A 26,189-nucleotide genomic window follows, 5' to 3' on the forward strand; every position below is an offset into this window, starting at 1 on the left:
CTTTCCACCCAAAGACCAAGTGGAGAACATCTCTCAAATGGCACATGTCCTACAATTCCCGTAACATGGTCCTGCCCCAGCCGTTCTGTGTCTGCTGGGTCTCATGGCCTCCTGTATTCTTGTGGTGCCAGAGGCCACTTCAGTGGCTACTCCTTTGACAATGCCCACTGTTTCATGCCTGCATGTCAGATCTGCCGGTTTTGAGTCGAATTGCTCGAAACCTTGCATGGTGGTCCCTGGGGTACAATGGTGCATTGTTCCCTCAGACCTGGCCTAAGATGACGGTAGTCACAGATGCACCTCTTTCAGATCAGACTGTGGTCTCCCTCTAGTCTCAGGAGCATATCAACCTGCTGGAGTGAGGGCTAACATGCTGGCCCTGGCCACCTTACACCCCTCAGTGAAAGGGAAATGTGTGCTGATCCTTATGACAACACAGTTAACAGAATACCTCAACAAGCAACTTGGTGTGGGGTCCTTACCTCATTTCAGAGAAGCAATGCGACTGTGGTTCTGGGCTCTTGAGAACGGCATCTCTCTGATGGCTGCCCATCTTGCCGGAAGAGAGAATATCTTGGCCGATTCCTTGAGCAGACAGACCTCAGCCCTCCACGAGTAGGAGCTCTGCCAGGAAGTTCTAGAAGAGATTTTATTTCCTGCTTGGGGACTCCTCAAGTGGATCTCTTTGCTTCGAGTCTAAACAGTAAGTGCAAGTTGTTCTGCTTCAGGGAATTTTCTTGTCAGGGAGCTCTGCAGGATGCATTGACGTGCGATTAGCCATTCAACCTCCTTTATGCGTTCTGGTTGATCCTTGGCATTCCCCAGGTTCTCAGGAGACTCTTCCTTTTTGGGACCATATTGATTCTGATCACTCCGAACTGGGCCCGAAGAATGTATTATGTGGAGTTGCTTAATATGTCCATCTGCCCTCCGTGGCGCCTTCTGAGAAGAGTGGACCTGCTCTCCCAGTCGGAGGAGAGGGTCTTCCATCCCAACTTCAGCGGCCTGATCCTTCATGCTTGGCTACTGAGAGGCTAAGATCCAAGGTGTGGGACTGATCAGGCAATGCCCTGGATGTGTTCCATTCGGCCCAGTGGCCCGCCACTAAATAAATGTACACTTGTAGATGGCGTAAGTTCTTGACTTGGTGCCGGGAGATGGAGCTGGACCCTATTTCATGTCCTTTTTCCTTTATCCAGGTTTCTCGGCTGTGTTTGGCCCGTTCAGGTCTGCAGACTGGCACTGCAAATGGGTACCTGGTCCCTGTCTCAGTTTTTAAACAATCCCCTGAGCAGGTTTATTTCTTCACAATGCCCACAGTTATGCAGCCTTTACAGGGGTTAAGCAATCACTCCTCCATGCCAGTTTGAGGTACCCAAGTGGGATTTAAATGTAATGTTGACATTTCTTATGGGTGCTCCGTTTGAGCACCTACATTCTTGTTCTATTAGATTGCTCACCCTTAAGGGGATTTTTCTAATTGCCATCACTTCCACCAGATGGGTGAGTGAGCTCCAGTCCTTGTCTATTAAACCTCCCTATGGTTTTCTCCTAGAGAAGGTGACATTGACAGTAAGACCTTCCTTTATCCTGCAGGTGGTCTCTGAATTCCATCCCTCTTAAACAATCCGTCTTCCTGTGTTTTCATCTCCTCCCCATTATTCCAAGGCAAAGGAACGATTCCATCGGCTGGATCAGAGGCAGGCCCTCAAATACCACGTCTCTTGAAAGAGGGATGCCAAGAATGTGTGGGTTATGCTGTTGCCCAAGCTGGTAGGGCTGTGACCAAGCAGACCCTGTTTAGGTTGATCATTCTCTGCATTTCAGAATACTATGATCTGGCCATTAAGGATGTACCTGATGGTCTCAAAGCGCATTCCACCAGAGGTCTGGCTGCCACTTCTGTGCTGCAGAGAGAGGTCCCTGGTTTGGACATTGCCAGGCGGCTACGTGGGCCTTGCTGCCCACGTTTGCCAAACACTACTGACTGGATAGCCAGTAAGGACATGGCACTTGTTTTCATACGACGGTTCTCCAGAGTTTTCTAGTTTGCAGTGTTTCCTTGCTCTCCTCCCTCCTCCAGATCTACATACTGCTATGGGAGTCTATCATAGATGAGGATTCAGTGGGAGGAAGGAATCCATTATAAGAACAAATTACTTACCTCTCGGTAATGTTCTTCCTGATGAATGTTCCTCCCACGGATTCCTCATTGCCCTCCCAAACTGCCCCTCTAACCGGAGAGCCAGGACACCATGGGTTCCCTGTCCCTCAGCGTCAAAGTGCTAGGGAAAAATGGTAGAACTGTAGTCATGGAACACAGCGCCTCAATATATACAGGTCCAACGTCATGTCCAAAGCGGGGCGCATAGAGGCATTGGGCAGAGCCCTGCTGCACCCCCTGATTGCAGAAAAGTTTCAGCAGATCAGCTGCTCTGCAGATAGGATTATCATAGAGGAGGAATCCATGAGAGGAACATCCATCAACAAGATCATTTCTATTAAACGCCAGTGTGTTTGTAAACCCACCTTTATTCATGGGTCCTTTCCTTCTCATCTCTTCCCACAACTGACTTCCTCCTTGAATTCTACTCCAATTCCCCCCCCCCTCCCTCACGGATGAGCAATACCTACTGTGTCATTAGAGGGCATAGCAGCATTCAGCTTATTTATCGGGGCCGGCAACTTTTGGCTGTTGAGGTTTCCATAGGAGAAGCTCCTTTTGACGCAAATCGTACTCTAAAAAGGTCATCCTTTAAAAAAAGAAGTGATGGATTTGCTCCCTGCAGTAAGGTATCATTACAATACCAGGCGTAAACCCAGTGCTCTGTTTGCATGGAATTGAATGTGTGCTCCAAAACAGAACCTAATTGATATTACAATTGAAGGGAAACATAAGCTGCAACAACAAAAAAATGATAACTTAACAGGCATAATGTTGATAAAATCACTACGCTCTGTCTTTTTGCAGCTTATCCTTGTTGAGAAAAGACATATTCAGTAAATAAAAAAGAAGCTTTGCAACACATTCTGGTTGCATTCAAACAATATGTCCAACAGGCAATCAATATGGCAGCCACTACATAATTGTACAAACCCCAAGAAATATATTTTCTTAACAATAAGATGCCCCCTAGATGACTGGCTCTATTTTCCTCTGGCACTGCACAACAAGTATAAAATAAAATATCTTTGTGTATGTAGTATCTAGGTTCACAGGAATCACAGGTAAAATGCAGGAAGCACGCTGGAGCCGGTAAGTATGAAAGTAGATGAAGCTTTATTATGTTACATGGTATAAAGTATGAAGGAGGGAGAGAGGTTAGGTAAATGCATCCTTCAAGCTAATACACTACCACAGTCCTTTAATAACCCCAAATTGCTTTTTAATTTTTTAAATTGCCAGAATATGTGCTTTTTTACTCTCTCACTGTATGAGGAGGTTTTTCCCTGCACTGATCTGGGCCAACCAGACACCACAGGGCCGTAGGCGCTAAACGCACATTCTCACTCAAAACTACAGTCTCAGAAATGCAGTGGCTGGGCAGGGTGCTGCATAAGAAAAAATGCTCTTCCTCCTGTTGCACCCCTCATGTCCTGTCTCTCTCCACTGTATAATTAGAACGAAATCACTATGGGTGTTTCATACGTGACGTTAAAGCACAAAACGTCTCCCAAATCTGTTCTATGAAAAGGCTCCTCTGCCCTTTCACATTTACACTTATGCCGACTCATAAACCCACCCTCATAAACCCACCCTTTCCATTGCTCATGGAGGATCCCAAAATATGTTATCTACTACTAAGATTTTAGAATCAACATTACGTACCCATCACCTATGCTGCCAATGTATGCCTGCAATATCACTTGTCTCTTATTGAACAAAAAAAGGGTAATGCAGTCCACAGGAGATAATGTGAGATTTCTGTTTTGTCATCACTATCCCTACTGGAGAAATTGATAGTATCAGATAATTAATGTCCTCTTGTTTCCATACGCCACAAATGTGCCCTCCCTACTTTCCTGATATAAAAGCATTCCCATAATGGCATCTCTCAACAGTGCCAGGGTGAACCACCCATTTGAATCAGTTCCTATAATAAGAACATTTTCCAATGAGAGCATCTCACCACAGCTCCAGCATGCCCCTCCCCATAGAATTAATTTTAGTTATTACACCATTTCCCTGAGGAACATTTCCTCTTGTTGCCCTCTCATTACACTCATGCTTCTTGGACGGCAACTTACATCATCGTTATATTATTATCGTTTTATGCATTTTTGTTCACTGTCCCTCCTGTTACTTCTCTCTTTCCAGCTCGCAAGCAAGAGATCATCAAGATCACAGAACAGCTTATTGAAGCAGTGAATAACGGAGACTTTGAAGCCTATGCGTAAGTCCTCAGGTCTTTGTGAATGAGTGAGTGACACTCGTGTTTACGTTGATTAACTTCTAGAATGCAAATTTGCTATCAGGATGGCTTCTTGGCAAAGGACATAGTTTACTTGGCGCACATTGACCTACTATTAAAAAAAATCAGGGAAGAGGTATGTCATGACTAGTCTGAAAAATACATGGCGGTTTGAGGGCTGTGGCGTAAATTGCATTATTCAGAGTCCAGAATATAGGTACCAGGACAAAGCAAACCATCTCCATTTCCCCCTCCCTTCTGAAATCGAAGTACTTTAAAAAGCGTCTACAAGAGAGCACACTAGCAAATCATTTTGCCGTATGTAAACAAGGAAAGGCTGACTCAAATGGTAGAAATCAATCTTGTTGCACTGAGAGACTTAACCCTGGCATATTGGGTCAGAAGAAGCCAGTGCAAGGTAGTACAAGATGGAGTGGTGTGTGCCCCTACATTTGTTTGTATAATAATTGTTCTGCTGCATTTTTTAGTCTGTGAATTTTTATGATCAGAGATCTTAAAATGTACACATATAGGCTGTTGTTATAATATTACTAGAAGAAAATAATAGTCATTAATACTGAGAGACCCTATGTCAAAATGCCACAAAAAAGACAGAATACATTGCAGGCGTGTCGGGCGAAAGAAACTTGCAGTGATGATAAATTCAACTTTTCAGCCACTATACAATTATCATTGACCATGAAGCCTGGACTGTTTATGAACGCTATCACAGTAAACACACACCAATGATACCCAGCCATCTAGGTGTTATCCTTAAAGCACAAGACCTTCTGGTGTCGGCAGGGCTGTACTAGCATTTGAATAACCTTTAAGTGTTATCACCCTGTTGGGCAAGACTTCAATTTGGGCTTGGATGACTCCTCAGACTCTTTTGCCAAAGCTGTGCACACTACTCTGGGGGAACTTGATTTTCTACAGCATGTTATGCAAACCACACATAAAGGAGGCAGAATCCTGGACTGGGTGGCCTCTCACAGGGTAATGGTGTATAATGTAGAAATAGATGCATGTCCCTGGTCTGACCAATTACCTCATTCAATTCCAACGTCCATGGATAGTTCCTTCAAGGAAATCCAGAGGCCCTCCTTTTAAAGTGATGTGTTGTAATTGCGGAAACTGACCCCAGTGTCTATGTTACCTCTCTTTACTCCCTTTCTAGAACATCTTGCAAACCATGAGTCAACCTCTGATCTGGCTGCCGTCTACCATGACATGTTGTCCCTAGCCATAAATAAATTGGCCCTGCAGAAACTTAGACTTATGAAATCACAACCATCTAAAGCGTGGTTTAGTACTGAAATTCAGAAAATAAAACTCTAGAAAAATCTACGGATCTGGAAAAAGACCATGTCCCGGGAGGATACAAGTAGCGGGCTAGCACTTAACAACGGCAAAACCAAAGTTATGATTGTCAACACAGCACCAAAACTATGCAGATTGGATACTGCCTACTGTTCAATCCAAATTGCTGACTGTACCCTGGCGACTCTTGCCAAAGTCAAGAGTTTTTGCCTCATCAAGAGTTTGGCGGTAACCCTTAAATGCGGCGGTAATGCTATTACCGCCGCATTTAAGGGTCTGCCAAATCACGGGTTTGGCAGGATTTACCTCCAGCTCAGAGTGCTTTATCTTGTTTGCCAAGAACAGATTGCCATGCTACGTACCTGTTTGTTTTGGGAGAGCTTCCCAGTGTGTGCAGGGCTTCACATAGCAGATAATTATAATAATAGTGCCTTTTTTTCTAGCTCACACAACAAGCTTTTTTGTCTCCCGGGCACTTAACAGACGTTGTTATTACTCAACTCAGATGTTAAGGAAATTGGGAGAGACGGGATATGTGTGTGGCCATTGCATGAACTCTGGAAACTAACATAAAGTAGAGGAATGGTAGGCTTTGGGGGGCACCACAGAAAATGCCTTTGGACTGGGAGTGGCACAACCTCTATGGCCCTCACCCCCAATTTTGCACAGCTGCCCTGCGTGAACAGGCAAATGATATAACCTGCTGGCAGCAGCCCCACCAGCACCAGTATTCTGTGCATATTGCAATGACTCTGCTAGACATTGCCTGACTTTCTTGAAATGTGTGACTTTGGAGCCTACCTTGCTCTTTGCCTGCGCCCACATTCTCTGGCCTTCCTTGTTTCTGCTGCATTACTCACTTGGTTTGCTGTGGGACCTTTGCATTTGTTGCTCCTGCCTTGCTGTATAGCCCAATCTCTCTGTATTTTATCTCCCTGGGCGTACTGTGTTTCTCCATGTTGTGGTCAAAATGAAAATGAAAAATCTAATCCTGTTGCCCTTACTCCTTGGACTGCGCTAGAATGCTAGGCCTTTCTACCTATTTGTGTAAATCAACCAGAATTCTATATGTAAAATACTGCTTTGCCAATTGCTAGGTCTTTTTTATCTTACCTTGAGTACCATTTCTGAATGTTCACTTTACTGACGCTTCCACATTTGTGAACTGTTCTTTCTCCCTGTTGCCTTTTGTAACCTTGACCTTATTCTTGTTTTACTGTTTGCATTGTTGCATGTGATTCATCCTCAATTGACTTGCTGCTAGGCTGCCTAGTGAGACCTTGTGCATTGTGCAGCCCCTTCATCTGCTCTCAGTCTCTCTCACCTACAACCATGGTTCTCTCCATCTTTCCTATCTAATCTAATTGCTACTCCATTACCATTCCTACCCCTCTCTCGAAGCATGGACAGAAAAACGTAAGAAAGCACTCCTGCTCTCCCATCCAGGATTGCCCATTGCTGACACCTACGTTGATGCTTCCTCCAGGCAGACTATTACTGATTTCTTCTTTACTGTCCCCTCTCCTGACCTATGAACTCCCCATATGGTCTCTATCCTCTCCCCTTTTCCTCCTTGCCCATTAACGGTTGAACCAGATGGGAAGTTATCTTGGTGCTCTTCCTATCATCCAGGTGAATCAATGTCTACCAGAATGGCACTATCATGGCCCAGAACTCTCAGCCCAACCTCCTCCTTCTTGACCGACGTCTTCTGTCTCTCATTAACTTCCTGCCTTCTCCTGCCATTTTTCTGGCTGCCACCCCTCTGGCCTTCTGTCCCCACTGACAGATGCATCATGCCCCTGTACCCTGCCCCGGAAGACCTTTAAAGGTGGTAACCAGCTCCACCTAGCTACCCTCAATTCTCGCTTTGCTGTCAAACACTTTTCTGACATCTGCCTCCTCCTTGAAGACTTTGACCTCAACGTCCTCGCCCTTACTGAGACGTGGTTACATTTCAGCTGTTACTGCTTTTGATACTCTCCTTACTGAGGGCTACAAGGTCCTCTCCAAGCCCAGGTCAAACTGGTCTGGAGGGGGAGTGGCCCTTATCTACTCTGAATGGGTTCCTGCTTCCATCATACCCACTCACTCTTACTCCTCCTTTGAATGTCTTTTCTGCAAGTGTTGCATCTCTCCTACCCTCTATCTCACTCTCTCTATGATCTACAGGACTCCTGGGCCGATCTCCCCCTTCCTTTTGGAGTGGGCCTACCTCGGCCTCCTCTCTTCTGACATCTACCTCTAAGCTTCTCCTCCTTGGAGACTTCAATATTCATCTTGATTCTCCTGATGCGGCCACTCTACACTTTTACAACCTCTGCGACTCTCTCGCCCTCAGTATTCTTCCCTGTGGTCTTCCCCACTCAGTTGGGTACACCCTGGATGCGCTCATCTCTGCTGATATCTCCCTCTCCGACCCTATCACTACTCCTCTCTCCTAGTCCGACCACGCTTTCCTCTCCCACACTGGTTCAGCTCTTTCTAACCTTCATCTCTCCTTCTCCAACACCCTTGACATCCTTGCCCCAGCCATCAGGATCCACATGAAGCCTGCATCTAAGTGCAATAGTTGGCATGATTCCGACCTAGCCTTGTTGAAACGCAGGTGCAAAGTGGCAGAACGGAAATGATTGCCTTCTAGCACATCCACAGACAAATTGGCCTTTCGCCAGCTCCAATGGCAATACAGACACTCCATCCGCTCCAAGAAATGGGCCGATATCTAATCCTGCATCTCTGGGGCCACTAATAATACGGCTGAACTTTTCAAAATCTATAATAAACTTGCCAATCCTACTTGCCAATCCACTTCTCCTCTTCCTTCTCAGGCCCTCTGCATGCGTTAGCCATCCATTTCACTATCATAACTCAGGGCTTCCTGTCTTCTCTCTCTTCTCTAACCCCCTCAATCCCCCGCCTGCTTGCAGGCCTCCCTCTGCCACCTCCTTTCCCTTCCCCTTTCTCTCCGCCTTCTCACCCATAGCACCTAATGAGGTTACCAAGATAGTCTGCTGTATGAAAGTCTCCTCCAAACAGGTGCTTCCCTGCTCCTCTAGAACTATCAAGGACAACATTGCCTCTCTTGCTCCCTCCTTGGCAGAGTTCTGTAACCCCTCTCTCACCACTGGCTCCTTCCCCTCTTCCCTCAAGCACACCCTTGTGCACCCCCTCCAAAAATGCTGTTTGCAGACCCTTTCTTCCCAACTGACTACTGTCCCATCTCCACTACCCCCTTCTTGGGCAAACCCCTGGAGAAGGTGGCTATCTCCCACCTTATCCATCACACTGATTCTGTTGGCTGCCTCCACGACCACCAGTCTGGCTTCAGAGCAGCAGAGGCACGGAAACTGCTCTCCTGAACACCCGTGATGACCTGCTCGCAGACCCCGACTTTAAAGCCCCTTCTGCCCTCATCCCCCCAACATTGTATGCTGCCAGTGATTTCTGCCTTAACTCCAGTAAGACTGAGCCTTCTCATTGGGACTCCTACCCCCCCGCTCCCACCTACACTCTGGCTGCCCTCTTTGGGCCCCCTACCTCGCCCTCGTGCCAGGCTAAAAATGTGGGTGTCATCTTCGACTCTTCTCTCTCCTTCTCACCTCATATCGCTGACCCTACCAAGAAGGCCCACTATCAGCTTCACCTCCTCAGAGGGATTCTCACTTTCCTCATCTTCCCCCAGAAACCTAATGTCTCCAGAGCTCTGTTTCTCTCAAGGCTTAACTACTGCAACAGCCTCATCCTTAATCTGCCACTTTCCTTACTCCTCCCTCTTCAACTAATCCAGAATAGGACTGCAAGGGCCTCATTATGACCCTGGCGGTCCCGTAATGAACGGCTCCCGTTCGGGACTGGCACCATTCATTACGGGATGCCTGATTACGAGGTCCCCTAGGGGGACTCGGAACAGACGTCTGGTAAAACCAGACATACTTTCTGGGTCCCGCGAGGGGCCGGTATGGAGGCCCCAAGACTTATCCTTAGCCCAAGCCCAGGGACTGCATCTCTCCAGCCCTAAAATCCCTCCACCGGCTCCTGGTGGCTGCATGGATCAAATTCAAGGACCTCTGCATCATTCACAAGGATTTCCGGGGCCTGGGACCTCCCTACATCCAACTCTCTCTCCCTAAATACCTCACACCTAGAGACCTCCTATCCTCTAGCCCCAGCTCTCTTGCAAATTAGACGTTTCCCCAAGCAGAGAGTGGGTGTTAGATCTCTCTCTGCCGCAGGTGCCTCCCTCTGGAGCAGACTCCCTGCCCCTCTCTATCTTGAGCCGGATCTCTTTAAGTTCTGGAAACTCCTCAAGACCTTCCTTTTCTCCTCCTTCTCTCTCTCCCTCCCCTTCTAGTCTCCTCCTGCCGCTGCAACTGGTTGCCTGTGTCCCTTTTGAGTCTCACTGGGGTCAGGGTTCCTTCGACCAGTCTCCCCCCTGCATCCCGGTCTTTCAAATGGATTGTGTCCTCTCACGTATTCCTCATCTTTCATATTCGATATCCAGCCTCAGCTGCTTCGGCAAAAAGTTTTCTGAAGAGGGCGCTGTGCGTCGATGTTGTCGACTCGATGTCCCTCGAAGGCCTCTGTCTTGAGGATGATGTCATCGAAAGCATATATAGCACGTGCAGCGCCCGTTGCTTCGGCTCCATTTTTCAGTGAAGGCTATCGCTTTGAGAAATACGGCACGCTTCTTTACTTTGTGACGACTTCATTACTTTGAAAAATCGAGAATGTCTTCTTCGTCGACACCGACAACCCCGAAGACCGGGTTCAAAAAGTGTCGTGATTGTGGGTTGAAAATGTCAATCACCGATCCTCATCGAATATGTTTATGGTGCCTCAGGTAGACCATAACACCTCGAACTGCTCCAAGTGCCAGTCGATGACAGGAAAGGCCTTGAAGGAACAAAAGGGAAAATTGACAGTAGGTGGAGACCCCAAATCATCTACCCCGACCAAGAAATCTTCGACAGACGAGTCGAGAGGCGACTCTCCTCGGATGAAGATGGTTAAGAGGTTGAGATCGAGGAGCGGTTCACATCACTCCTCATCATCGTCGAAGAAGTCCAAGAGGAGGCCCCATAGGTCGACTTCATCGTCGGACGCTTCCCCTGAGAGGGTATCTGACCCCACTAAAAAATCCACTCCTGCTGAGTGAGAGGCTTTCAGAGCAGAGATGCTAAAGATATTTGAAAAACAAAAGCTTGAAAGCCATCATCCTACTGCGCCTTTGAAATAAGCCAGGAAGGAAAGGGCTCGACCTAAATTCTGCGGGTCCTCGAGCCCGGGACGAAGGCCTGACCCTCAATGGGAGCCGCTGAGGCCTCTGTCCAATGACGTGTCATCGAAGGATCTGTCGGGCCGAAAGCACAAGCATAAGTCGAGGTCATTAACACCATCAACCCGCTGGCACCTTCGAATCCAGCCAAACCCTCGACGTTCACTTCGACGCCGAAGGCATCAACGCCAGCTGCGCCATCATTGCCAGCTGCACCATTGTTGCTGAGCGCCCCATCAAAGCCTATGGTGCCAGTGAAAAAAGTTTTGACGGCTCCTCCAGCATTCATTAAACACTTGATACTTGAAAATCCCTATGTGCCTTTACCAAGAAAGAACTGTTTTAAGTCTCTTACCTCTATATATGAGGAGAATGAGCCCTCAGATAACGAGGCACCATCTGGCCTCCAATTTGGTACGCCAAATGTACCAGAAAGTTTTATCTCAGAGGAGTCAATGTTGAGAGACCTTTATGACAACCTGCAGACGGCCAGTGGGGTAGACAACTACCTGAGCTGGAGTTTGTGAGGCCAGAGGCGGGGGAGCATGCTGATGCGTCATACAGACAGCTCATGTCCAAGGTAGTGCACTACATGGGGTGGAATAAGCCTCCATTGCCATTCAACAGGATGATCTGACAGACATCATGGATAAGGTTCCTCAGTCAGATCCTATATCACCTTTTCACATTGCTCTGCAAAATAGGGTGGCGACGAATTGGAAAACACCAGAAACCAATCCGTCTGTGAATAAAAACTTGGAACACGAAGTACCGCCCTTCCAGTATTGACCCAGACTACCTGTCAAAACACCCCACTCCAGAGAGTCTGGTGATACAGGCAGCTACTGCAACTTCTAAGCAAGCGGCTTACCCTAGATGGAAGGGCAAGGAAGGTATTTTCTGCAGGGAGTATGGCGCTCAAATCAGCCAACTCCCCATGTGCCCTTGAAAAATGTACATTCACTCTATGGGACTGCATGTCCATGGCGGCAGAGCACATTCCCGAAGGGGATGAAAGAGACGGGTTCTTAGCCATAGTTAGAGACGGCAAAGAAGCCATGTGTGAGTCTCTTCAGTCAGGTCTGGAGTCTGATGAGAGCATCAGCAGAGCCATGGCTACTAGCACCGTTATGGGCAGATTTGTGTGGTTGAGGAAGTCAGGTTTTGCACCGAATGTGCAATCCAGGCTCCTCAGCATGCCCTTTGACAGGTCTCATCTTTTTGGAAACAAGGCTGACAAGAGCCTTGAGAAGTTAAAGACGTCAAAGGCGGCAGCCAAATCTTTAGGTGCTGCTATTAGGCAACCTCAGCCTTTTCGACTTAGTGGACAGCCTTGGAGGGGTAGATCTTTTCGCTACTACTCCTCAGTTGGAAGGGCAAGAGGAATGGCTGGTCAAAGGGGCTAAAGAAGAGTCCCTCGTGGTGGACAAGGGAGAGGTGCAAAGCCAGCTCAAGCAGGGGCATCTTTACCATCTGCCACTGCATCAGCCACCTCAAAACCTCTCTGAGCTCTTGAGTCACAGTTCACTAGTGGGGGGCAGACTGACACAGCATCTAGAAGAATGGCGAAACATTACTTCGGATGCTTGGGCCTTGGAAACCATAGCCCACGGTTACTGCCTTCGTTTCATACAGAGACATCAGAGCAATCCATCGGGGAACCACTGTTTGAGAATTCCAGATCCGTTCCTTGTGTAGGAAATGTTAACCCTGCTAGAGAACCGGTGCCTGTAGCGGAGAGGAACACGGGATGGTATTCCCCTTATTTCTTAATACTCTAAAAAGACGGAGGATTGAGACCCATCTTGGACTTGAGATACTTAAACAAGTTCCTCAGGCATGACAAGTTCAAGATGGTCACACTTTCTCAGATCCTTCAGGCCCTCCAACTCCAGGATTCGATGGTGTCATTGGATCTTCAGGATGCTTATTTTCATGTGCCAATACATCTCAAGCAGAGAAAATACCTGAGGTTCGCAGTTGGCGGTTCTCATCAATTTCTAATTCGGCCGTTCGGGCTGACCTCCACCCCAAGGGAATTTACCAAACTGATGGCGGTAGTGGCAGCGAGTTTCAGGAGAGGGGGATTCATGTCTACCCTTACCTGGACGATTGGCTGATCAGGGCGCATTCTCCCATACAAGTCCTGGATCATCTCAACGTCACCTGCCACTCTCTTCACAGATGGGGCTTCTCCCTCAATTTCAAGAAGTCCCATATGACACCTTCTCAGAAACTCCAGTTCATCTGAGCTGTTCTGGATACATCCTTGGGAAAGAGCTCGCCACCCGAGGTGAGGGCTCAAGACATTCTACAGATGGTCACCAAATATTTAAGTGCCCAGCGTCTCCCAGCCTTTGATTTATGGAGGTTGCTCGGCCTCATAGCATCCTGCATCTTTATGGTGCCAGAGACCCGCCTGAGAATGAGTTCCCTTCAATGGGCTCTCAGGACTCAATGGTCCCAGTTGTCGGGAAAGATGTCGGACCTACTTCAGGTTCCAAGCAGGGTCACACAGGATCTTCTGTGGTGGGCCTGTGAGGACAACATTCGGAAGGGAGAAGTATTTTGGCAACCAGGGCCGGAGACAACAGTAGTGACAGACGCCTAACTCAGTGCGGAGCCCACAGCAATGATCTGATAGTAGGCTGTCGCTGGTCTCCATCGGAATGCAAACTACATATCAATCTTTTGGAGCTGAGGGCAATCAGACTAGCGCTGAAGGCGTTCCTGTGCTCTGCACGGGGAAAGAATGTCCTGATACAACACATTGGCCATGTACTACATCAAGAGAGGAGGTGTAGGGTCACTACCACTGTGCAGAGATGCAATGCAGCTCTGGTACTGTGCAATTCCAGAAGTAATCTCTCTTTCGGCAGTTCACCTAGCCGGAGAAGAGAACACGGCTGCGGATGCTCTGAGCAGGCAGAGCACAGTATCCCACGAGTGGGAACTAGCTCAGGATGTCCTTCAAGAGATTTTCACCCTTTGGGGAACCCCTCAAGTGGATCTGTTCGCAACCAGTATCAACCGGAAGTGCGAACTGTACTGCTCCAGGGAATTTCCCCCAAGAGGAGCTCTAGGAGACACGTTCATAGTGGACTGGGAGTTTCCACTATGCATTTTCTCCAGTTCCCCTCATTCCTCATGTGATCAGGAGGTTGAGAAAGTTCGAGAAACACATGATCCTAATTGCCCTGGATTGGGCCAGGAGGAAGTGGTACCCGGACCTTCTGGACATGCTCATCTGCCATCCAATACGTCTTACAACAAGAGGGGACCTTCGCTCGTGAGAGAAGGGTCAGGTTCTCCATCCAGACGTCAAGACACTCAACCTTCACACTGAGAGGCTGAGATTCAAGGATTGGGACCTCCCAGATAGCATAATGGAGATTTTGCTTTCGGCCAGAAGGCCAGAAAGAAAGTCCTTGTACTGTTGCCGTTGTAACAAATTCTGCAACTGGTACAGGGAAAGGAATGTAGATCCCTTTCTTTGCAAAACACCAGTAGTGTTAACCTTTCTACTATCCTTAGCCAATCTGGGGCTCCAGGTTGGACCTATTAAGGGCTATTTGGCAGTGCTATTCATCTTTAAACGCTCGTCAGAAGAATGTTCATATTTCAAGATTAGATCTCCTTTGCAGGTTCCAATTTGGGACCTTAATCTGGTACTCAAATTTCTAATGTGTGCCCCCTTTGAACCTTTACATTCATGTCCATTAAGGTTGTTAACCTTTAAAACCATTCTCTTGTTAGCTCTAACTTTGGCCCGTAGAGTGAGTGAGTTTCAGGCACTTTCATCCAAGCCACCCTTTACTATCTTTCATAAGGATCGGGTTGTTCTAAGGGTTAAACCTTAATTTTTACCCAAAATCATTTCTGATTTCCACATAGAACAGAACATTTTATACCTTCTTTCTATCCCCCACCTCATCCTAGCAAGGAGGAGGAGAGGTTACATAGGTTAGACCCTCGCAGAGCTTTAAGCTTTTATATATCTAGACTGTCAAAACTCTGCATTGATGACCAACTTTTCATTGGCTATACAGGCCACAAACTGGGTCAGGCTGTTACTAAACAGCCTTCATCCAGATTAATCATTCTGGCTATCTCAGAATGTTACAGACTGGCAGGGAAGGATCCTCCTGAAGATTTAAGGGCCCATTCCACCAGGGGCATGGCTACCTCTACAGCCCTGCAAAGGGGTGTACCGATAAAAAGTATTTGTGAAGCAGCAACGTGGTCCACTATTCACACGTTCACAAAGCATTACTGCCTGGAATCTTCCCTCAGTCAGGATGGGTGCTTTGGAAAAGCAGCCATGCATTTGGTTTATGAAAACCATAAAAAATTAAATTCTACTCCCTCCACCAAATCAAACACTGCTTTGGGAGTCTATCAAAGATGAGGAATACGTGGGAGGACACAACCCATTTGAAGAACAAATTACTTACCCCTGGTAACGTTCTTTCGACTGGATGTTTCTCCCACTTATTCCTCATCGCCATCCCAACCTACCCCACAGTAGAATTTCCCATGCTATTACAGCTTTCATTCCTTCAAGGCTGTGTATGGACATTCCTGTGGTTATGTGGGCATTTCTACTGTAAGAAAAAAATAGAACTGGAGCCAACGGGTGCTGTGCGTGCAATATATGCCTTCGATGACATCATCCTCGAGACAGAGGCCTTCGAGGGACATCGAGTCGACGCAAATCGATGCACAATGACCTCTGCTGAAAAAAAAATTGCGAAGCAGCTGAAGCTGGATATCGAATATCAAAGATGTGGAATATGTGGGAGGAAAATCCAGTCGAAAGAACATTACCAGGGGAAAGTAACTTGTTCATCTGCACTTGCCCTCGGACACCTTTCCCTGACTAGCCTTCTGAGGCCCTTCCACCCCTCCTCCCTTGCACTTTTGACCCCTACCCCTGGCTCCCCCAGGCACATGACCTCCTGAGCATCCTTTTTACTTCTTCCTTCACCCTCTCCCTATCCCTCCCTCTCACCCTGATCTGCCCCCATGCCCTGCACTTACTGATACTGCACTTTCAGAATCCAAATGTCACAAGGCCTAGTAAGACAGTTATGTTGTTTTTCTCCTCTGCCACCCACCCCCCTTTAGTCTTGTGGCACCTGGAAACACTTTCTGCTGTATAGGTGTCATACAAATGTCCAATACATAATAAATAAAATAATACAATTTCCATTTGGGTATGAGGAACATCTAGTTAATTCACGAGACCAGCTAAGTTTGAGATGTCTTTCCCTCTCTTAGAAAGATCTGCGATCCAGGACTAACGTCGTTCGAACCCGAAGCGCTGGGCAACCTAGTAGAGGGGATGGACTTTCATCGGTTTTACTTTGAGAATTGTAAGTAGTCTTATTTCTTCAATTTGTGCAGAGTCCTTTGAAGGAGCAAACATGTGGGCAATAGAATTCCATGCTATCATTACCATTGCCCCGTACGCATTGCTAATCTGTTTACTGGGTATCTAATAAGCCTTCCACTGTTCTTGAGGTTTGCTCTGGAAGCTGAACTGAACAAATTTGCACTGAATATGAGGTTGGAACGCATTAAATCTAAAGTATGAAGGTGGGTCACATTTTTGCACAGTCGTGGTGTGTGTTGTTGATTAAAATATGTATAAGGAAAAAACAACAACTTCTAAAGAGAGATATGTTAGCTGAATGGGACAAGCATTGATTGATTGACTTATTGATTGATTTGTTATTTATTATGCGCCTATACACAAGTGTGTCCACCGAGGTGGTTGTGTGAAGCTCTCAGTCAGGCACAAAAACTTGCTATATGCAGTTGAGCCACACAAGAAGTAATCATTCTTCCACATGTTAGTTCTTAATGATTTATATTAGACACAGAAATGTTTTTGGTTTATTTTACTTTCAAGTGACTTGTAGATAGTAGCAGAAAGCTTGATCCCAATTGGCATTTATACTTTGCAGATGGAGATACACTCAGTACACCTTTCATAGTTATGTCCTATGGAAAAATTCTACTATTTCTAAAGGGCGACCCACTATTCCAGTGGGTAAAGCATTGGACTTGCAACCACAGGGTGTATGGATACAACCTGTAGTCAGCTAGAAAAGCATGCAAAATGTAGCTGAGCTTCAAACCAACCCATAGTCATTATTTTTTTTGTTTTTGAGGCTTTGTGCTATTCACACATTTTAGTTTTTGCTGTTTTTCATTATACGTGACTTGTAGATAGCCACAGAAATCATGAACCCAATTGCTATTTATTATGTCTCTGCCTCTTGAAGTTGCATATCGGATTTTGTCAAGAAGAACTTTTTTTATTTAAGTTCTATTTACAGCAGCCCCAGCTGCCTCCTCTTCTCAGCTCTCCCCTCTCTCAACTCCCATTCTTCAAACCCAAACATTCTTCACACATTCAGCTGGGGCTATCCACATTCCATTCAAAAAATTCCATGGAATCTGGATTCTCAATTAATACATATATACAACACACCTCCTTCCCTTATGATTAGTAATATTAACAATGTCTACCGCCACCTGCTACGAATGCTCTGCCCTTTCACTATTGGTAGCTAGCACTGCCAACCTCTCCAGTCACCGTTTTTCTCAATTAATCAACCTGACAGTATTTCCCATGTCCTCCACAATCATCATGTCTCTTGAGTAGTTCAACGCACCTTACCACATGCCTCTCCAACTTCACTGTCACCATAGTCCCTTTTCGCATGAACACATCTCTCAAACAATTCTTTCTATCGTACCTCTCTATTGCCAGCTGCCGACTGTCTTCTATTCTCCTCTTAACATCTTCTTCTCGCACAACCTCTGTATTCTCTTTGTACCTATTCAACCATCCTCAACTAAATTTCGTGTTGAACTTTCTTCTCCTTAACACCTCAGAAGGTAATACAGCTGTCTTCTGATGAGGAGCTAATCTATACTGGAAAACTCTCTATTACAGCATGTACCCAATCCCTGCCTGTTGCCACAGCTATCCTGACAGCGTCCATCAACTCCCTGTTGAATGTCTCCACTGTGGCATTCCCTTTAGAATTATATAACAACGTGGTGGCATACTGTACTCTATTCTGTAGCAAAAACACCTTTATTTTGTTTGCCACGAAAACCCTCTCTCCAAAATATCGACTCCAAAAAATGCACCACTCTTTGTCCACTGATATCTTTCACAACACAACCTTCAGGCCACTTAGACAACGTGTCCACCTCCACGATTATATAGTTCCCTTGACCTCCTCTCACCGCCAACAGACCCAAAATGTCTGCAGCCACAACATCCCACAGAGAACTGGGATGGTGTCCGGTCAAATGGTCGAAAATAAAAGATCGAATGACCATTTGATCGAAAGTCAAATGGTCGAAAAAAAAATGGTCGAATTTTTTTATTTATTTATTTATATATTTTTTTTCGTTTTGTTTGGTAAAAAAAATTAATATAGAAAAAGGGGGGCTGGGGGGAACCCCCCCCCCATAAAAAAAAAAAATAAATAAATAAATAAAATCGACCATTTTTTCGACCATTTGACTCTCGATCAAATGGCATTCGATCATTTGGTTTTCGACCAAGTGACCTACAACCAACTGGGACTCTCCACCACTTTCATTGGGAGAATCCTAGTACTCAACACCTTATCACTATCCCCACACTCTTCACATCTTTTAAGCAACTGCTATACATCTGAGTCCATCATTGGCCACCAATAATACTTTCTGAACATTCCTTTTGTCTTGCGGATTCCCAAATGCCCCTCAGGAGCAACCTCCATGGCAGATGCTCTTAATCCTTCTGGTACCAGGTGTATGAGGTGTCCTATGACCAACATCCCCTTCTCCACATTCAGTTCATTCTTTATCCTCCTGTACTGATTCTACTCTTTCGCTAGTTTGTTAGTAGGCCAGCCCTTCCGTACAAAAAAACATCCTACCCCACACGTAACTTTTGAAGATCTTCAAACCCCAAACACATGCCAGTGCGTCCCTTTCCACAACCAAATACTTCATCTCTGGATCTCTAAGGACACGCAATGCAAATGCCACCTTCTGTAGCTCTTGCCCATTTTGTTGCATGAGCACACATCCAAGTCCTGTCAGGAAACAGGCCCGTTCTGGTCGTTATGGCAATGCTGGGGCAGACGTCACATTGCCTGCCGCATTCACCACCTGCAAGATGGTGTTGAGTCTATCCTTCCATGCTCCATGTGTGGTATGATGCGAATTCCCTATGCGACGCATTCAGGAAATGGATGTGGCTGCATTGAGAATTTAAGGAACGTACAAGGTAGGAAGATTGCCTCGCTATGCTCTCTTGAGCCCTGATGTTACTAGTTATTTTCTTCTTGCTGTTTTATTCTGTATTCTGTTACTTGTCCAGTTTTCTGCTCCCCGTTTCCTCTTTTCCTGCTCTTGTGGCTGGATTCTTTCATGGCTTCCTTTCTAGGACCCTCCTGTACCATCGGCCCTGTGTTCGCCTTCCAGACAGCTGCTGGGATATAAAAGCTGTTGAAAATTGTGATACCATGTCTACAAGGGTTTTCTTCCCCAAAATGGTTTCCCTTGGGTGTTTCCTTTGGGATACACGGCCTACCTGTTGGTATTCATCTGCTCTTCTGCATCACCTGCACTGGCTGCCAGTGGCAACATGGATTGAGTTTAAGATGCTATGTGTCACCCATCGGGCTGGGCACATGCTGGCCGAGAGTATCTAAAAAGTAAGATAGAGCGTTACTACCCAGCCAGACAACTACGCTCCGCCTCACACTTACTCCTTAAGATACCAAGGTACCAGTGGAAATGAATGGGTGGTTGTTCCTTCTCAGTCCTGGCCCCAAGTCTATGGAATGCACTCCTGCTATCTTTAAGAGCAATTGATGAGTATCTCCCTTTCTGTAGAGCATTGAAAACCCTCCTGCCCGAAATCAGTTCTTTGCAGGGGATGAGTATGAAATTCCTATGCGTCTCTGCTGATATTAGCTCCTAGACACCTTTGGGCCTTAGATGCGCTTTATACATTTTCAAATAATAATAATAATTCAGGAGGTCAGGTTTCGTTTAGAAGGCATTGCTAATCTACTTCTTCTGGGCTTGTAAACTAACCCAGGTCAGTGTTCGTTTAAATATTACAGCTGTTACATGTCCTCTTTCACCGTATGCGCGTGAACCTCCCAATCTTCCTAGAAACCCTTTAATATGGGTGCATCCATTAAACTCCTCCTTATAACCTCAAACTCTGTATCACATTTCTCATCCCACACAAATCTCACATTCTTCTTAGTAAACTCACTCATGCATCTGGTTCTCTAGGCCAGATTCTTCATGAACTTCCCATAATATTCTATCAAACCCAAATATGAGGACAATTCTGATTTGCTTCCGGGAGCTTTCAATTTCATCACAGCTTCCACTGCATCCAGTTTTGCCTTGATCCCTTGAGCCGACAGCTCATGTCCCACATACTGCACTTTGAACATCCAGAATTTACATTTCTCTAAAGAAATCGACAGGCCTGCTTCACACAGCTTCCCTAAGACCCCTTTCAGCCTCAATTCGTGCTCCCTCTGATCCTTTCCCCACACTAAAATGTCATCTTGGTAGCAGCGCACCTCTTTTATGGCATTAAACAACTTGCTCATAATTCTTTGGAAAACACTTCAGGCAGGAATCAGACCGAAACGCATTCTCTTACACCTATACAAGCCAACCGCTGTTATAAACGTTGATAGATAATATCACATAATGTGGACGGACAATCGTCTCTGCATAATTTTGACATAAGAATCACTCACGAGATGGAATCGAATGCAGAATGTAGATCTACAAACGCAAAAAAGATGGATTGTTTTGTTGTCTGACATTGTGATTGTATTCTGTTTAAACACAGCAAATTGATGTTGGTGCCCATTCCAGCTACAAAGCCAGTTTGTCGAGGATCGCGAAGATGATTGCGTCCATGCATTAAAATCTCGCAAGATTAACTTCGCGCAGATTTTTCCCGGCGCGTCCAATAACGCAATCAGCCTATAATTTTGTGGAAGCATGCAATCTCCTTTTTTAAAGACCGGAACAATTAATGAGGTCTTCCATGATAGAGGTATGACACGAGTGATCAAGATCTGTTGAAAGATCTTCTTCAATATATTTGCCCACAGGTGGGAATTAGATTTTAGCATTACACTGTTAAGCCCATCATGGCCAGCCGCACAAGAAGAGCTGGCTTTTTTGATCAAGTCTTCAATGATAACATTCGAGCATTCAACTGACCAATTGGAGGTTGATGGTTGGGTATAATTCATTTTATCAAAATCTACATCAGAATATAATTCTGTGTAATGAGAAACCCACTGATGTTCTTGCAGACCGTTATATTGTGCATCTGCTTGAGAATAATACATGCGTTTGTTAAATAAGGCTCACATCTCTGCCAAGTTTTTATTAGCCATGGCTTTCAGCATCGCGTCACTATCCTTTTGGAATAGGAGGGCTTTTCGCACCCATATCCAATTTTTCAATTTTTGTATCTGCATTTCCCCGTTTTTAGGCGCTCCAAAACGGGCTGACTTCGGATAGGAGAGAATGAACTTTCTTTCTCTTCGATATTCGGCGCATTTGGCCTTAATTCCCGGATCAAATGTGTGTGAATGACTAAATGCTCTTGAACCAATGGTCGTGACCGTATTTTTAAATGAATTTAATAGATTAGAATATTTTTCAGCTGATTCTAACTTTGAATTGACGTTGATTACTCAACTAAAGGCTGCTAATTTAGGTTCAGACCAACAAAAGCGTGATTTAGCATTATTGATTACTAATTGTTGTCGCGTCCTATATTTTTGACTATTTACTATGTCAGATGTCCAAAGCACTTTCAGTGACAATAAGTTATGATCACTTTGATGTTGCAAAATTATTTCAAACGATTGTAACCTAGTAGAATTTTTTAAATCAACATAAATATAATCAAAACAAGGGGGGGTCTGGGAATCTCTCTACCAGCACAAACACTGCCCAATGACCTGTTCTTGGGTGAGTAACCCCTGGGAGAGACTCTACCAAGTCTTTAGCTCACTGTCCCTTTCACAGAGAAGAAATGCCCCTGCATATCAGTCTTTGTCCTGCCTAGGGGCAGTCCAGCACCGAAATACTAGGCAATTCTCCTCTGAACAAGAGTACAAACAGCAAGCCCATACACGTGTTTCAGCCTTGTTGGGCATCATCAGTGAGGTGAAGCTGCGTCTCTCTAAGAACAGTGAGCAAGGGGTCCACGTCTGGATTGCCCTTTTAACTTAGGGTGAGACCCAGTGTTAATTTATGCAAAACAGGGGGGGTCTGGGAATCTCTCTACCAGCAGGAACACAGCCCAATGACCTGTACTTGGGAGAGTAACCCCTGGGAGAGACTCTACCAAGTCTTTAGCTCACTGCCCCTTTCCAGACCCCCCGTTGTTTTGCATAAATATAATCAATAATGCTAGTTGCGGCCTCTCTGTGCCACTTTTTCTGAGCAGGGATGTCACCAAATACCGATCCTTTCACCATACAGAAATTCCCTTCTGCCATAAATGAGGTCCATCTTTGAACTTCTTTTAGCTTACGGTTTTGATTTGTGTTCATACAGTCTAAATTTAAATCACCCACTAGCATAGTGACTGTTGAATCTGGACTCATAAGAACCAGATCTAATAATCTCACTAGGCCTAGGTAAAATGCCTCATCTACTAAACCTACCGTATTTCGGTATATATTTACCAATGCAATGTTGTGATGTGGACACAAAATCTTCACTAGTTGGATGAAGGAACTGACTGAATCCCACGGGGTGATAGAATAACTGTGACTCATTTTACCGCCACCAGGAGACCAGAAGACGGTCTTCTTTATCAGCGGCAATTGCTGGTAAAAGTGCAACTTCATAATTATCTCAGATAGGAGTCTGGGTGAGCCACGTCTCCTGGAATGCTATTATATCATATGTAGTAGTGAAATTGCTTACAGATGTCTGAAGGTGAGTATGCCCTTGTGTATTCCAACTAGCTATGGCGAGGGAGCACAGAAAATTCTGTTTTGGTGGTTAAGCCACAGCTGGATGTAGTACACTAGAATACGTTCGAACCCCTGTTGATTCCCCTGGGTTGATATGCGATTTAGAGTTCATATATTCAGCTCTCATTGTGAACCGTTCAGAATCTTGAGCGATCAAAAATCCCATGTCGAACAACACCATTTTAGCCTTCCAAATGGTGTTTAATACGATGCCATAGGGAATGCATAACCTCACAAAAGAGCAGTTTGTATCTGAAAGAAATTCAATCCGGTCTAGGTCTCCTGATGTGATGTCTTCCAACTCTTCACCTATTAAGGTTACACGTCTTGAACGGACCATCTCAGCACTTCATAATTAAAGAGTAATAAGCAGATTTATGGCACTGTGGATGATGCAATGTTCTGTGATCGACTACTGGATATTTGGTTGTTTCTGCTTGATGACTTCCTGCGTTGGTGACTTGGATGGAGTTAGGAAGAAAGGCTACGTGATTACTGGATAATCTTTGTGTATATAAAATGTCAGAATGTCCAGCTACTTGATAAGAATTTGTGTGTGCCAATTTTGCCTGTACAGATGTCTCGGATTGTGTCTGGGAAGCTATTTTGGCAGGTAGTGTCAACGGGCGGTTTTGTAGGTAACCATCAACTGCTTTTTTTAGATTCTCCATTGAGAAGGTAATTGCCGGATCTGATGTTTAGATCGGTTTTGTTGTTAGAGATTTGACATACGCCACTGATTCAACAGATTTATTTGTGGTCACTATAGGACCACTTTGCTCACTTTGTTGAATCACTTGAATTAGGTCATTTAACGGTGGATAAGAAAGCGGAGATTTGGGTACCGTAACATGTCCAGATGATCTTTGGGATGGGTGGTCTGTCATACTGGATGCAGAGTCTTTGATGATGATAACATCTCACACGTTTACCACATCAACTGTAGAAATAGTTGGTAATTCAGTTTTTTCCATGGCGGCATCTGAGACTTTTCGGCATGCAGTAATGGCTTGAAAAAGGGAACTAAGTGGATCTTTAGTGTTTCTAATAGCCGCCATGTTTTTGTTTTTTTTATACAAAACAACGGGGGCCTTTTTTTGTCTTTTTGGTGTGTGGCTCACCCAAATTAACTATGCTCCAAGCAGAATTGCTCTCAGGGGGATTATGCTTCGAAGGGCTAATTGCAATGTTCTCAACGCTAGCCCACAAATCATTAGGCTCTTGCTCAGACAGACATACTATGGGCTCCGATACAGGTCGAATAATTCCTGAAAATGTTGGAAGAAATGCAGCATGCTCTTTCACCAACGATATACTTGTGACAGGGATAGAAACAATGTCCGTAGATGGTGTCTCTGAATTGGAATCACACTTGTTTAACATGAGTGAGACTTTTAAATTAGAATCAAACCACTGAGAAAGATGATCTAGTTGAGCAGATTGTTTCGCTACTTTGGCGTCTAATGATTCAAAAAGTTTAAAAAGACTCAGCATTGTGGTGTTAATCGCTGCTAGTGCCAACTCAATCATGGTTGTATTGGCCTTGGTAACTTAGGTGTTCAGAGTTTTCCTTCTTTGACGTGGAGTTGGGTGAGCATAAGGTAAGGAAACTGACCGAATGGAGGAATATATTGAACACCTTTCATGACAAATGGTTCGTTCACTATAGATAGAAATGGGCGATTCGCATTGATTTGCGAATATAGAGATATCCAAACCATCCCGACTCGGGGATGACTGATGATCTTGGCATGTCAACTCTATCACTGCGGTACTTAGCGTCCTGCTTTCTGATGAATGAAGGATGGTATGATCTGAAAGCGAGTGGGGCTCGGATATAATGGCCACAGTGTCGGGATGCCTCTGTAACAGACTTTCATAACGAGGTGGAAAGGCCGACATGTGTTGTTTGCTAGAGGTAGCTGGAGTATTCCCTTCCGCTTGCAGCATCTTAAAGAATGGTAATGTGCTGGCGCTCCGTAATGTATTCCGAGAACTGAATCGAGTCAACATGATAGATTTATGGGACGAGCGTGTGGCACTTGCAGAGTCAGTTGATGTCATTACAGATAAATTCTGTAAATGTTCAGGCATACTAGATTTCAACGAGTAAAGAGGGTGAACCATGCATCTATTTATAAAAGTCTTTAACCACTAAATCAGGAGGAAATTAAAAGCAAACAAACAAAAGTAATTGGAAGTATGCCCGCTGGCCCACGGTTTTGCGGCTAAGCAGGCAAGCAGTACTTCACACGGGACTTCCTCACGAGTGCGCGTGAGCGGGTGCGCGAGCGTTCTCGCTATGTAGAGGAAACGGCAAGTGTCACAAACAAGAGGCATGTCCACTGCTGACACAGTAATCTAAAATAAAATACAAATACAAACATCAATAACTGTACTTGAAGCATATATACTCTTGTTATCTCTGTCCTAGTGCTGTAGTCAACTTGTTTAAAGACACAGTTCACACAGAAAGTTCAGAATGTCCAAAATGAAAGCATTCAGCGTGCCGTGAAACAGAGCTCCCCAGCAGCCAAGCAGTACTTCACACAGTACTTCCTCACAAGTGCACATGCGCAGGTGCGCGAGCATATTCGCTATGTAGAGGAAACGCCAAGCCTCACAAACAAGAAGCATGTCCACTGCCGACACGTTAATCTTGTTTAAAGACACTGTTCACACAGAAAGTTCAGAATGTCCAAAATGAAAGCATTCAGCGTGCCGTAAATCAGAGCTCCCCAGCGGCCAAGCGGTACTTCACATGGTACTTCCTCACAAGTGCACAAACTTGATGATATGCTGCTCTCAAATCTAAAGTAGAGAATATCCCAGCACCAGATATCTCCATCAATAGATAATTTATCCTTGGCAAAGTGAATCTTTCCGGGACCAAACTTTTATTATGCACCCTCAAATCAATACAGAGCCTCAAGTCACTGTTAGGCTTGCGCACCACCACAACAGGACTAATCCACTCCACCGCCTTCGCCTCCTCTATGATACCTTCGCTCATCATGCGGCTAAGTTCTTCTATTTCTGACCTTAAAGCAACCAGACTCATCCTTGCCTTGTCCCTAACAGGTACTGCATCCACTCTCAACTTAATGCAATGTACAA

At 45.3% G+C, this 26,189-nt stretch overlaps 1 protein-coding gene across 21 annotated transcripts in view; it reads left to right on the forward strand.

The window, feature by feature from the left end:
• Positions 1 to 26,189, forward strand: part of CAMK2B (calcium/calmodulin dependent protein kinase II beta) — a 1,630,344-nt gene that overhangs the window by 1,501,676 nt on the left and 102,479 nt on the right. For all 21 annotated transcript variants that reach the window (XM_069618980.1, XM_069618981.1, XM_069618979.1 and 18 more), the window contains 2 exons: positions 4,319 to 4,394; positions 16,294 to 16,388. In XM_069618980.1, the coding sequence (XP_069475081.1) occupies positions 4,319 to 4,394; positions 16,294 to 16,388 (171 nt within the window). The remainder of the gene's footprint in view (positions 1 to 4,318; positions 4,395 to 16,293; positions 16,389 to 26,189) is intronic.

This window comes from Ambystoma mexicanum, chromosome 10 (assembly GCF_040938575.1).
Source record: "Ambystoma mexicanum isolate Mex_15411 chromosome 10, UKY_AmexF1_1, whole genome shotgun sequence".
NCBI lineage: Eukaryota > Metazoa > Chordata > Amphibia > Caudata > Ambystomatidae > Ambystoma > Ambystoma mexicanum.